The following is a 14,921-nucleotide window of genomic DNA, read 5'->3' as shown; positions in this document are numbered from 1 at the left end:
CTTTCTCATCTTGTAAGGACATGAATCCCATCATGGTGCCCCCACCCTCATGACTTCCTCTAAACCTAATGACTCCCCAAAGCCCCACCTCCCAATGCCATCCTGTTGGGGTTTGGGACTTTAGCATATGAACCTGGGGAGGCACATTCAGTCCATGACAGTAAGTACTGACCTTGGCCTTTCCCCCTGGGTCACAAGTCACTGGAGGAAGGCTAAGCCAGGATGAGGCACCTGCTAAGACAAGCCTCCCTCCCTCACAGAGTATACTGTTGAGGCCCTAGAAGCTTCCCAGGAGACAGAACACGAACACCTACCCAGCAGGTGCCTTCACCCTCTGTACAGCCAACGCAGGCCCCCATGGGCCCTAAGTAAAGCGGACTGCTTTGTTTCAGTGAGAAGTAGCTGTAGGGGCAGCTCTTCAGAGGTGAGGCTAAGACTTGGAAGCTGCTCTTAGCAGCCCCTTCCTTCCGACGGCAGCAGGAACGAAGGCCCCCTTTCTGCTCAGGCTCAATCTCATGTCGCTTTCCTATGAAAACACAAAGAGAAAGCATGAGGAGTTCTGAACACCACTGTAGGCATTCAAAGAACCGAAATTAATGCTTAATTAAATGAATGGCTTATAAAATCACGTAAGCCGTGTAAAATAGTTTTGAGCTATCCGTACAAAGAAGCACGACTCTGAGCCCTTAAGGTCAGCGGGAGCTGGGTGAGAATCCTTGTCTGGCAGCCTGTGACCTTCTTAGCCATCCTGTCTCTGCTTCAGGGTCCTCTTGGCAAAATGGTGGTCTTGACACTTCCCAGAGTAAAGAGTCATAGTTATTAGTTGTGAAGCATATGTGTAACGTCCTTCGCATGTCACTCAAGGCTTAGACTGCTAATAATGATAGTAATAAAAAGAACAGCACAAAAAGGAGACAAAAACAAGTCAAGTTGGTCTTTCTTTTTTTAAAGAAAAAAAAAAGATTGTATTTATTTATTCATAAGAGACACAGAGAGAGAGCCAGAGACACAGGCAGAGACACAGGCAGAGGGAGAAGCAGGCTCCCTGCGGGGAGCCCAGTGTGGGACTGGATCCTAGGACCCTGGGGTCACCCCCTGACCTGAAGGCAGATGCTCCACCGCTGAGCCCCCCAGGGGCCCAGTTTATTCTTTCCTAATGCTAAGGGCTCAGTGTGGACTCAGTGTGTAAGATTCCCTCCCTTGCCCTCCCCCTCTGCCCTCTGCCCCCTGCTTGCACCCGCACACTCGCAATCTCTCTCTCTTCCTCCCTCTCAAATAAATAAATAAATAAATAAATAAAATCTGAAGAAGATGAAGAAGAAGGAGAGTCCAGGATTGGATAGTCAATGTAGGTTTGACTTTATGAGAAACCATCACACTGTTTTCCTTTCTTTCTTTCTTTCTTTCTTTCTTTTCTTCTTTTTTTTTTTTTTGATGTTTATTTATTTATTCATGAAAGACACAGAGAGAGGCAGAGACACAGGCAGAGGGAGAAGCAGGCCCCATGCAGGGAGCCTGACAAGGGACTCGCTCCTGGGTCTCCAGGATCACACCCTGGGCTGAAGGCGGCGCTAAACCCCTGAGCCACCCGGGGTACCCCTGTTTTCCAATGCGTATGCATCATTTTGTCTTTCTCACCAACAATGTGTGAGAGTTCCAATTGTCTAGCACCCTTTCTGGCACTTGATATTACCAGACTTCTAGAAAATGTTGCCATTGTGCACAATGCCATTTCATTTGCAGTCATTTTAATTTGCATCTTTTCCATGCACTTATTTGCTATTCACGTATCTTACAAGTCGTTGTTTCTAGAACATCTTGAGAGTTCCTTAAATGCTTGAGAGACAAATCCTTCATGTGATATGTGATTTTTAAATATTTCTTCACCGTCTGTGGCTTGTCTTTTCACTCTCTTAACACTAACCTTTGATGAGCAGACGTCATTAATTTTGGTGAGGTCAAATAGATTGATTTTTCTTTTATAGATCGTGTTTTTTGTGTTATATCTAGAAATCTTTGCTTAGCCTAACATCACAAAGATTTTCTTTTATCTTTTCTTGTGGAAGCTGTATAATTTTAGGTATTGTGTTTAGGTCTAGCATCCGTGGTAAGTCCATTTTTGTGTATAATTTGAGATATGGCTCAAGGTCTGTTGTTTTACATAGAAATACCTAATAATCCAGCATCATTTCTTGAAAAGACTATCGTCTCCCCGTTGGATTGCCTCTGGACTGTTGTAGAAAATCATTTTCCCATCAATGTGTGGACTCTGTTCTGCCCCAGGGACCGGGGTGCATGTCCCTTCATCATTCCACACCCTCACAATTACTGTAACTTCACACTGAGTCCTGAAATCTGCCAGTGTAAGATCTCCAACTTAGGTGTTTTCAAAATGATCTTGGTTATTCTAGTTTCTTTGTTTTTCCACGTAAAATTTAAAATCAGTTTGCCAATATCTACCTGAAAGTCCCATGAGAATTTTAACTGCAACTACATTGAATCTGTAAGTCAGATTACATAGAACTAACATATTAAAGTTTGGATCTTCTAACTCATAACCATGACCACACTGTATCTCTCCATTTATATAGGACTTTGTTTCTTTCTTTTTTCTTCTTTTTTTGTCAATCTTTCATCAGTTTTAGCTTACAGATTTTGCACAATTTTTATTATGCTCATACCAAAGTCTTTTACGGTTATTAGTACTATTTTTTTATTATTATTTTTTTATGATAGTCACACACACAGAGAGAGAGAGAGAGAGAGAGAGGCAGAGACACAGGCAGAGGGAAAAGCAGGCTCCATGCACCGGGAGCCCAACGTGGGATTCGATCCCGGGTCTCCAGGATCGCGCCCTGGGCCAAAGGCAGGCGCTAAACCGCTGCGCCACCCAGGGATCCCAGATTACATATAGTTCTAAAAACATTGGGTAAAGTTGGTGGGGAGCACCCCAGCCAAAGCCATCTAACAGAGGAATCTGCCATCTTGTGGCAATGGGCCTGCCCTGATATCCCTGCCGTGCTCATGCATTGGCTGGAAGCAGATATAGGAAGCATGGCCTCATGAACAGGATGGTTGCCAACAGAAAAATTATGCTTCCACAGTGCACATCTGAGAGGTGCATTTTCATAGCAACTCTACCTGGAGAAGGGCCTCAGGAATCTGCCTTTGTAACAATCCTTCCCCCCACCTCCATCTCCACGTGACTAGAAACATCTGGTCCAGTGAATCACCCTCAGAGGAATAGCTGCTTAAAGTTTTACAAGAAGGGCTTCCTAACTGTGTCCAAAGGAAAAAAGGGGCCCGGACTTTGTGGACATAGCATCACACTCTTGGGAACTCAGATGTGAGACGCTCCCTAATTCCTCTGTGACCAGCCTTTGGCTTATAATTATATTCTTAGTAGATGACTTTGCCTTGTTTTCTGCTCTATAAGTTATCATGAGGCAAGGGCCAAGCAGAAGGGACAACCCCAGAGGATGGAAGAGTTGTATCTGCCTCAGGAGAGGGTCTGGAAGAGCATGTGTAAATGGGGGGAAAGGTACAGGCAGGGGGTGGAGGGAAGAATATGTCTGGGCAGCAGGATAGACAGAAAAAAATGGCAGATAAGAGAGGAGGTGGTCTAGTGCAGGGAGGAAGCTAACAAAAAAAAACACAAGTGTAGGACACTGGGATTCTGGTGTCATTGCCTGCAGAGTAAAAATGCCCGGGAGAGCATTTCTGCAAGTGGCCCTGGGTGCTGAGTCCCAGGGCTGGGGAGGCCCTGTGTTCTTCTGAGCCAGTCCACAAGGCAAGGTATGGGTCCCCCAGTGAGCACATTGCACACCGAACCATGGGCAGAGGCACAGGAACCAAGAGAGGGAAACTGTGGCAGAGCTGTCACCCCTCTGTCTTCCTGGTCCTGCCCAGAGGTGGTCCTGATTCCCAAAACACCATCTCAGCCCAAGAAAGACCTAATAGCAGAAGAAAATAGAAGAAGAGCTACCTGACAGCCAACAATCTATGAAAACGCTCTCAGCACACCTTGCTCAGCCCTGAAAATGCAAGTGCTTCAAGGGGGTTTCAGATGAACTTCGAAGTGTGTACCTGGCACCTGCTCAATTAGGCCCTCTCCTTCCTCTTCATCCCCACCTCCCACTGCTCTTTTTAGGATAAAGGCCACCAACTTTAAAGGCTCTTCTTTAATGACCTGGCTGTTGCCCCCTCTTAAGACCAGATCTAAGTCAACGGGGCCTTGAGGGTTAGGTTGTTCGGAGTCAATGTCAGTAACTTCCAGCAACTGGATTGAGGAAAGCTCATCCCAGTTTGCAAACTAATATTTGTCTGATTGCCTTTTAATCCATGCCGCTCCCCAGTACACTGGTAGGACCATGGAAATAAGGGACCCAGTCTATGTGCTCACTGTGTACATCCAGGACCTGACAGAGTCCTGATTCAAACAGATGCCTAATAATTCATTTCCTGAGTATTGTTATCTATGATAGCACCAATCTCAAAGATCAGAAACTAGAGAGGTTAAGGAGTATCCACTCTAAACAATAACAACCATTTATTGAGCACCTACTGCAACCTGCAGGAAGACACTTGAACTGAGTCTTAGAGCCATGCATTGATTTTCCCAAAAGGGTACATCTAGCAGGAAATTGAATTGGGGCTCGAACCCTGGAGGTCCTGATTGCAGAGTCTGGGTTTCCCAGGTGACTTATAAATATTAGCTACATGTCAGTGTGTCTTCTCCTTTGCTTCCCTCATAGACGCGTCTGTTATCTGTGCTGTGATGGGGTTGCAGCAGTGCTTAAGGAGCCTATAGCATAGCGATGAGCAGTGTGAGCACCTGCCAGTGTTTGAAGCCTGGCTCCAATCCTGTCATGGGAAGGAAGGACACACAGTCAAAATGTGTAATTTAGACTCTGCAGGCAAGAGGGGAGCCAGAGGCAACACTGTCCATGGGTGGGGAGCTTGACTGTCACCTCCCCAAACCTACAAGTTATCAATGCTTTTTTAAAGACCTAGCCTCATAATTCAAGTGAGCCATCAGAGTCTCATTAGGAGAATGGCTTATCTCTGTGGTTGTAAGTTTCTTTTTCCAATGACTGTTTTTCAACTTCTGTGGGTGCTGGTTTCTTGGAAGACATATGGCGAAGCAGGCTTATGGCACAGGAGCGCTTTGTCGAAGGGTGTAGGGGAGGAGGAAGGGCTGGCAAGTGGACACTGCTGGTAGAGCAGGGGTGAGTCCCTCATCACCCCTGGCCAGCTGGATGGCTTCGGGCAAGTCACTACTCTACTACTACTTTGGACAAGTCACTCTACTACTCAGTTTCCTTTTCTAGAAAATGGGACTAAAAATGGGCCTTAACTGCAGGGGCTTGCTTTGAGTAGTCAATGCATGCACCCTTGATTATGATCTAGACCTCTGTGACATTAGCCATTTTGTGGAAGGCATTTGACTCACTGACTTCGATTTGGGATAAGAGTTGATCCTGCCTCATTCACACAAACATTTCATTACCGTTGTGTGACTTCCATCTGGTGCTGGCTAATCCAGGCCCCTTATTTCAACAGTTAGGACTTGCCCAGGCCAGCATGAAGCCCATGCTGACTCAGCACTCAAAGTGCAGGACAATGGCAAGTAGAAAAGGGAAATGCTCTTCAGCCTCATGATGGTAACACCTGAAACTTCACTTACCCATCTTGTAAATAAATCTTCTGTCGGGTTTTGGACCTTGTAATATCTGACTCTCTAGCTAGATGTCCCTCTGTCCCAACGTGGAAGATGGTGTGTGACACATAGTAGGTATTCCCTGAATGTTTAGTGAACAACTGAAATCATCTAATAAGTGTCTATAAAAGCTCCCATTCAGATCTGGGCCGAAAGTACAAATCCATACTTGTTAGGAAACAGCTTGTGAGCAAATCTAAATTCCTTTGCCACATAAAGCACCTCATTAATTGGCCCTAACCATCCTACTAATCCTCCTCCACCTGTGCTTCTCCCATGTCCCAACTACCGAGTTCTAACCCCACTAAACCTTAGAGCATTCCCAGGATGGGTCATGCCCTTTTACAACCTTGTGGACCCATACACATTCTCTGTTTCTGAAATGCCCTTACCTTTTAAGCATGGTCAGCTCCTACCAAGCCTTCAAAACCCCAGCTTGAATGCCTCCTCCTCCAGGATGTCCCCCTGACCTCCCAAGGTACATCGATAACTACCTTCTCTGGAGTCCCTCAATCCCCTGTCCAGAGCACTGAGGAAGAGGCCGGCTTTAAGGTCGTCCTCAGGGTGGGACTAAAGTCCTAGCTTTGCAACTTGGGCCAGTTAGGTGGCCTCTCTGAACGTCAGTCTTTTCATCTGCTAACCTGTACCCATAGCAATGTCTCAGGGTCTCAGTGGGAATAATTTAATTAGAGAATTAGAAAGTAGGTGCCCCTGGGTGGCTCAGTGGGTTAAGTGCCTGCCTTCGGCTCAGGTTATGATCCTAGGATCCTGGGGTCCAACCTCAGCCTCATCTCCCTGCCCAGTAGGGAGTCTGCTTCTCCCTCTGCCCCTTGCCCCACTCGTGCTTTCTCTCCTTCTCTCTCTCTCTCTCTCTCTCTCTCTCTCTCTCTCTCTCTCTCAAATAAACAAATAGAATCTTTTTTAAAAATTGTAAGGTTTAAAAATTAAAAAGTGTGAAGTATAGCAAATGCTCAAGAAATGGTAGACAGTGCAATGTCTTCCACTACAGCACCTGACTACATGGCGATTCGCTCACCTTCCCCACATCACCATGCATGACGTCGGCAGGATCTTTCATGGTTTCTCATCCCTGGCAGCCAGCACACTAGCTGGCACATAGTAGATGCTCAATGCATTCTTGCAGAATGCTGTGTGAGGTCATGCATGGATGACTCTGAGCCCTCTGATCCCCTAGAGTGTCCAGGAGGAGCGAGGTCCCCCTGCAGCGGCAGGGGCAGCTGTGCAGAAGGCATGGAAGGAAACGGAAGGTGCTCTTGCCAGGTAAGTTCTGAGACATGTTCTCCTTACCTGTCATCCTTCCATAGACACATATACTCCAGGTGGAATCTCTAAGAAGTAGCTATATTAATAAAAAGAATGTAGGGTCTGCAGCAAAATGATCTCTTAGGGGCTGCAGACCTTTGAGAGAGTCGCATCCCCCCTCAGCCTTAAGCACATCCTTCTATAAAATGGGCTTAATCAAAATACCTATGCAATTGCATTCATTGAAAAAGTGCGATGAGATGATATATGTGAAAATATTTTGTGCGACTCTACAGAGCCATGGAAATCACCATGTTTGTCCCCATTAGTAAGCGCCACTCTCAGCAGGCTAGGCAGTGGTCAGCAGTCAGCCATTACCCCATGAAAGTGACCCTTCGTGAGCTTCAAGCCTTGGATAATTAAAATGCAGAGAAATCCTTCTTCAAGGGATGGAGCTCAGTTGTCTTCAGAAACACAGAAGTGAAAGAGTGTTCACTCTGGAGTGAAGTTATGATGTGACTGCTTGCGCTCGCTCTCTGTGTACCTTCGGGTGACAAAGCAGCTCCTTCTGAGGAGCTCCAGACTCTTGGTGAACAGTGGTGCAGGGGTTAGTGCAAATGTTATAGCATAAAAACAGCCCAGTATGATGGCAGAAGGAGAAAGAGGAGCTTCAGGAAAGGACAGGTACAGTTGAGAAGCAAGTGCTGACAGGCCATGAGTTAGAAATCCAAGGGCTTTGCGGAATGTAGAGTACTTGGGCCTCATGCCATCTCCCTGCTGTTCCACAGGATGGGTTTGGGGGAACGGCCTGCGAAGCCTGTGCTCATGACAACTTATTCGGACCCAACTGTTCAGCAGGTATGTCTGATTTCTGTGTGATCAAAATGCATGTGTGAAGGTCAAAAGTCAAACCTGGCTGATGCCGCTGAAGTCCCCAGAATGGCTGTTCCTTGGCTGGTGGTGGGAAGGGGTGCACCAAACTGTTATGTAGAACCAATTCAACACAGGCAAAACACAGGTGACAACAAATGCAGTCTTTGGAAGGAGAGGCAGTGTCTTCCGTGGCTCTCAGCACCCATGGCAGCTACTCACCAGTAGTGCTTTCTGTCAAATTTGGCTGAGTATGGTTCCCGCCCTCCAGGCCCCAGGCTCCAATATCCACCTTTTGCTTGCCCTGGAGGTCTTTCTGGTCCTGGTTTCAGCAGAGACCTTCCTCCTAAGGGCCTCTTCTTCCATGGCAGGTCCCACCTCATTCAGTTCCCTCCTTTTGGGAGTTCTCAAATACCTCAGGTGATCAGGGATTACTGGCTCCATTTTGCAGATTAAACAAACAAATTGATACTGGCTTGTGCATTCTCTTGTTTCCCCCCAGAAGTAGATCCTCAGGCAAGGATTTCAATACAGGTAGCATATTTGGCACGTGACCCCAGAGACATCCAGAAAACGACATAGGGAAGATAAAGGGGACACCATCAAACTGGAGACAATTAGATGATTAGAGCTGGACGCCCCAGGGAATCGGGGAGTCAGGGTCAAACATTCATCTTAGAGTCATCCCACCAGAGGGAGCAGGAACCACAGTGTGGGACAGAATAAGGACCCCTGCCCCCCCAAAAAAAAATGTCCACACCTTAATCCATCGGACCTAGGGTTATGATATTTCACATGGCAAGGGGAATTGCGGTTGCAGACGGAATTCAGGTTGCTGATCATCTGACCCTAAAGAAATTATCTTAGGTTATCCGTACCCAAAGGTCCTTGAATGTGGAGGAGGAACGCAGGAGACAGCGTCAGGGTGCTGAGATGTAAGGAAGACTCTGCCAGGCTTGGCTGGCTTTGGAAACAAAAGGGAGCCGCAAGCCAAGCAATGAGGGAAGCCTCCAGGAGCCGGAAAAGACAGCGATGGATGCCGCTGCCGGCGAGCACTTGGGCAGAGCAGCCTTCCTAGGAAGGGCCCTCAGGGGACTGCGGTGGCCGGTGCAGCCTGGAGAATGTGGGATGGTCGGTTGGGCTTGCCAGATTCAGTCTCCCAGAGGTCGTGTCAGGGGGCCTTCACCCAATGTGACCTGAGTTCTGGCTTTTCTGGAAACCCTGATAGACACTGATTCGAGTACCGTTTGCAATGAATCAGACATCTCACTCTCGAAAGCAGACATCTCACCCCCATAGACCTGCATGCCGTGGGACAAGTCTGACCTGCAACAACGCGGAGGCGTTATCTCCTGGTCCATGGCCCCTTGAAGGCAGGTGCTGACCTGCTCAGGGAGGAGACGCACACCACACTTTAGTGGGATGAATACGAGCATGAATGAGGGTATAGATGAATGGACAAACAATCTAGTTCACTCCAGCCATACTGTCCTGACCCGCAGGCTTGACTTTGAGAGGCAGCATGTAGGGATCATCAGGGCCTTCCTTGGTCCACACTCAGGCCGGGCCTCAGCCTGAGGGCTTCTAACCGTGGGAGCCCTAAGTTCACTGGGCACATGCTCATCTTGTCTTCCTCCGTAAAAACAAAAACAATACTGTGTCCCTCAGTGTCATTATGAGGATATAGTGAGAACATCAGCGCACAATACATGTCAGCAATTATTATTTCCAGGACCAATTATTCTCCAGTGACCCCCAAATTTAGGTCTCTGTTCATCCACCACTCCACAGAAGATTATTTCACGAGGGTGTTGCCAAAAACAAATTGAAGACAGATGTTGGTATTCAGTGTGTTTTTAACATTGCATGTTACATTGAAGGGCGTGCTTCCCAAACCAGTCCTTTCCTAATCATCCTGGGATCTGAATCACATATTTTAAATAAGTATTGGAAAGGGAAAAAAGACAGCATCCAACACTGTTTACTAACAGGAAAGCCAAGGGCAGCTTGGGGATGAAAATCTGGAAAGAAGATGAGCCCGTGTTGCCTCCAAGAAATGGGTGCCAGTTACTGATAAGCACAGATAAACAAGGAGGCTGTGAACGTTTCTAAATAAAGTATCCTCCCTTCACATTGTTTGGGCCCTGGAGGAAGGGGAAGTGAAAGGGGAGAAGGTGGATTAGAAACTTAAAGTTTTAAGTGAGAAACCTAAACTGGGACTCAGGAAAGAAAACCCCTTGCTCTAGGCTCCAGTCAGTAGAACTCTGGGAGATGATGGAGGGTCCTAATCTGTACCATCCATGCAGGTGCTTGGTGCTCAGAATAGATGGATGGATGAATGGACAGACGGACGGATGGATGGACAGACAGATGGAACGATGGACAGACAGATGGAGGGATGGATAGACAGATGAATGGAAGGATGGACAGATGGACGGACAGACAGATGGACAGATGGATAGATGGATGGATGGACGGACGGATGGACAGCTGGCTGTCTTGGTGATGACTAGCCTTCTCCATTAGCAAGGACAAGGAGGACTCGCAAACCTTTTCAGCTGGGCGTCCACCGGGTGCCAGTATCAGCCCATGCAGGGAGGCACTGGTCCTCAGAAGCGACGTGCTGCCCATAATGGTGTGCTGCCCGTAAGTAGGACAGCTCCATTAGCTGCAGGTTATTTTTAACACTGACTGTAACCTGCTGCCAGAGCATTCTCTTACCCGCTGGTGAGGAGTTCAGCCTTGATTGGACTCACACCCAAGGGCTTTCACCTGTGCTGCCAATGTCCAGCCTGCTCCATGTCTCACTACTGGTCAGGGCGGAAAGCAAAGCTCACTTTCTCTAACGTCACCCTCAAATCAGTCCCACGATTTGTCTGTTATTGCTGGCATCTGCTGAGCACCAGGCGCTGTGCAAAGTTTGCCACGCATGCTCTTTTTGGATCCTGACAACAACTCTGCCAGCTGGGTCCTCGTGTTATGGATAAAGAGGCAGAGAGGTCACTCAAGGTCAAGCAGCTGTTTCAGAGACAAAGAAGAACTTGACTCCACCTATCTGGCTTCGGAGCCTGGGTGGCCAAACGCTGCACTCTTCCGCCCCTGCTGAGCATCCACCATGTGCAAGGCCCTGAAAATGATAGGACTCTAATGAGGAGACAGATTCATCCCCCAGGAGCTGGAAGGGCAGGTGACAGTTACAAGCCAGTGTGCACAGCACACATAGGATGCTGTGAGGAGAGGACAAGAGAAGCCCACTTGCCAAGGGGCAGGGCCCCAGGGGCTTCGGACACTGTCCCTCAGACTCACGTGGCCGTAGCTTGGACCATGTTAAAGTCACACACCACAAGTGTTGTCGTGTCTCTGGAAGTTTACTGACATCAGTTCAACAAATTCCAAGGGATCCTTGAAAGACATCTCAGAATCCCCCAGCAACTCACTTCTTCTCCCCAAGGACATTTTCTTGGCGATAGCTTGGGACCCTCCACTATGCATCAGGGGCTCCCAAAGGCTGCCCCTGCTGGGTCACTGAATCCAGACAGTGGCTGTGCCAGAAGACAAGACACAGGGAGAGGCTCATACCACGCAGTCCAGAGGGAAGCCCAGTGGCAAGAACAGCTCCTACAGTTAGCATCTAAGGTGGGAGCCAGGCTGGGTTACATTCAATTCCCTCTACTGTCTCTTGCCCTCTTCCACCAGCCAAAGGACACATAGGGCCTCAAACCTCCAAGTCCGGCTCCTACTATACAGTGAGCCCTTGAATTTAGGTACTGTAGACTATACCCAGTGCCTCCTACAGTGACTGCCACTGCGTAGGAACTGAGGTGTTTTTTAAATTGAATTAAATTGATCCTTCTCCACAGAGATGAAGTATACCCCATCGGCACCGCAGTTACCTCTGAGACCAATCTGACTTCTCTCCAGAGGCCCTGTTCCAATAGCCCCAGCCATAGGTGAACATCAAAGTGCTTTGTTAAAACAAAACAAGGGCAAGTCAGTTTTGAAGTGAGGATGACAACTGCAAATCCAATTTAAATTTTCACATAATTTGAATAAATAGCCTGAGCTAGCTGTGTCCCACTTGCATATGTAGTGCAGGGTTGATGAGCCCCACCTCACGGGGTGCAGCGAGCAGCAAAGGAGATAAATCATGTAAAGCATGTGGCAAAATGCCTGATGGACAGTAAGTACTCAATAAAGGGAAGGGCAGCGCCAGTTCTAGGGTAAGGTGAGGGAGGGACATGCCTCAGGGGCCAAATTTAAGGAGGCATCAAAAACTCCGTAATCAAGGTAAGTCATTTCATTTCTCAGCTAACAAAGGGCCACAAACAGGTGACTTCCAAAACTGGAATTTAGGGTCTCGGTTCTGGAAGCTAGAAATCCAAAATCAACATGTCGGCAGGGCCATGCTCCTTTCGAGTGCTCTGGGAGAGGCCCCTACTATTCCCTTGCGGCTTTGGTGGGGCAGGTGGTCCCGGTCTTGAGACAACACCACTGCAATGTCTACATGGCAGTCTTGTCCTCTCCTCTTCTTAGGCCCAGTCCTATTGGGCTAAGGCCCATCCTACTCCAGGAGGACCTCAACCCAACTATTGATTACTAGATAGATCAATAGATCTATCATGTCCTGGCATTCATCCCACTGCATTGCGATGGGCTACCTTCTTCTGCCATTAGATGTGGAGGGCTCAGACTTTGTCTTGTTTATCTTTAGGTCATTAATCCCAAGCACTGAACATGAGAGATGTTCAATACATACTTTGAAGGAAGGAAGATAAATTAATGAGTCATCTTGTGTGCTTAGAACCTGAGATGGAAAAAATGAAGTAATGGAAATGAAAAGTAAAAAAGTTGGAGTCAGGTTGGATAGAGCTTTGTTTGCCAAAGAGAGGGATTTAGATTCCATTTGGTTAGCAATTGGGATCGCTGAGATATTTTGGGGAAAATCACCTGCCATTACTGATCAAATGAAATGGATGGAACGAACAGAGAGGTAAGAACTTGGACAGCAAGGCCAGAGTCTCTTCCTCAGTCTAGTACCACATGACAGTCTAGGCAAGACACCATAAGTTCACCAAGAGGACAGCAGTTCTGATGGGTATCAAGAGCAGGTGATTGAGGTGGGACACATGGCAAAGAATTCAAAGGATTTGAGGTCTTACTGGATGTTTGGCATACTTTATTTATTCTTGCTTCTCCAGCATTTGGTTAGGTTTTTAAGCAAGTGGATCTTCTTAGTTATGTTTCACTTGAGTTAATATTAAATTGCCTGACATGCACTGAACATGGGTGGTAGGCAGAAGAATGGCCCTGCAGAGAAGTCTGGATCCTCAGCCCTGGCACTTGTAAATACTTCAGGTTACATGGCAGAGGAGAATTAAGGTAATTAGATTAAGATAATAAATTTGTGTTGTTTTAAGTCACAATTAAGTTGTGGTAATTTGTTATAGCAAGAAAAGGAAACCAATACAATGTTTCACAGAGAGCCAGGCCTACGGTGCTGGTGACCCCATCAGATAGTAAATCTCACCATAAGTGAGCTACAGTCTGAGTGTAAGGAATTGACCATTTATTTCAAATGCCCTTCACTTGTCATTCCTGAAATGATCTGCCAGTTGGCTGAAAAGCTACCTATTTCAAGCTAGAAGTCTTGGCATGGTTATTCTCTGCCCTTCCAAATTTCTTTTTTAAACTTGAACTTCCACATCATTCAAGAAATAGGATTTATCCCAATTGATAGTAGATCCCCACTGCCAACAATAATTGAGCTAATGGTAGCTTTTCTCCATTAAACATGACAGGTGTATAAAAACCATTAAGTTAATTCCCTTCTTCAGGCATCCAAAGATAAAGTAAGTAACTTAAAAGTAGAGAAAAGCACTCCAGTGCACTCCAGTGCACCAATACATTATCTCACAGGGATTTCTACAGCGAGCTATCACTATCCTCATGCTATACATAAAAAAATTGAAACTAATAAAAGGAAATTGAAGCCAAGATCCAAAGCAGAGTCTTTAGGACATCAAACCCATGGTTCTTCCTGTCGCCTCATGAAGATTCCCAATAAAAACTATCTCAAAGCATCACTCCTCCAGAATCATCAGAAGACTATATCAGGTAATGAAAAAAATCCCCATTTTCTGTCTACAGTGTGCAGCTGTGTGCATGGAGTGTGCAACAGTGGGATAGATGGTGATGGAAGCTGCGAGTGCTACTCTGCATACACTGGCTCCCACTGCGACCAACGTAAGTACTGCTGGCTTCCTGAATGCCTCGCCAGATCATGTAGGTACAGAAGGATGCATTTCAACTCTGCATTCACATACCAGGGCCCTCCAGGGGTGAGGTACCCTCAAGTATTTTCCTGGGAGAAAACCAAAAAGTAAAAAGATGGGGGGGGGAAGGAAATGAAAGTATGGGAGGGAAGGGTAAGGAATGGGAGGGGAGGAGAGAAAGGGAAGAAATAGTATAGAAGAGGGGAAGTCACAGGAGATTTGAGAGCAATGTTCCAACAGAGCTGTGGTTTAGGAAGGTCAAGCTGGTGGCCGGGTGAAAGATGGAGCAGAGGAGGCTGGACCCTGGCTGATGACAGGGCAACAAGTCGGCCACCTAGTAAGGAGGATAAAGCATGCTCTCAATTGCATGACTCAGGGACAGAACACATGGAAGTTCCCTAAGGCTAAGTGATTTGCCAGAGGTGACAAAACTACCAGAAAGAGGAGCTGGGACTCAAATCATTTGAAATTCTTTGAACAATCTATCACACTGGGTCCAAGAATGAGAAAGGAACCACAGGGTGATTGAAACAAGGGAAGTTTAGTATAAAGAACTAGTAAGCTAGGGTAGGAGAGTGGCTATAGACATGCCAAGTGACCTCTAGGCTGCTGGGCATAACAGAGCAAGGAAAAACCTGGAGAGGGTGGTCGTCCCCAAGGCTGAGCTCACGTTCTGTTGGAGAAGGTACGGTGGCTGCGCACCGGGTAGAGGAGACAGGTGCTGCTGTGCCCAAGCTGGCCTAGGACAACAGCCCTCCAGGGCACTGATGAGCCATGGCCGGAGGCTGAGAACACAG

General features: G+C 47.1%; 1 protein-coding gene across 6 annotated transcripts in view; it reads left to right on the top strand.

Annotated features, from left to right (window-relative positions):
* The window catches only part of STAB2 (stabilin 2), a 137,623-nt gene that overhangs the window by 9,996 nt on the left and 112,706 nt on the right, over positions 1-14,921 (top strand). For all 6 annotated transcript variants that reach the window (XR_008665915.1, XR_008665914.1, XR_008665916.1 and 3 more), the window contains exons 4-6: positions 6,915-7,000; positions 7,771-7,840; positions 14,000-14,095. Coding sequence is in view for 1 of the 6 variants with exons in the window: in XM_055336600.1 (XP_055192575.1) it covers positions 6,915-7,000; positions 7,771-7,840; positions 14,000-14,095 (252 nt within the window). In the remaining 5 variants the exon portion in view is untranslated. The remainder of the gene's footprint in view (positions 1-6,914; positions 7,001-7,770; positions 7,841-13,999; positions 14,096-14,921) is intronic.

The sequence above is a fragment of the Nyctereutes procyonoides genome, unplaced genomic scaffold, assembly GCF_905146905.1.
Source record: "Nyctereutes procyonoides isolate TBG_1078 unplaced genomic scaffold, NYPRO_anot_genome, whole genome shotgun sequence".
Taxonomy (NCBI): Eukaryota; Metazoa; Chordata; class Mammalia; order Carnivora; family Canidae; genus Nyctereutes; species Nyctereutes procyonoides.
The sequence above is the reverse complement of the archived record's forward strand: the minus strand, read 5'-3'. Positions and strand labels throughout refer to the sequence as shown.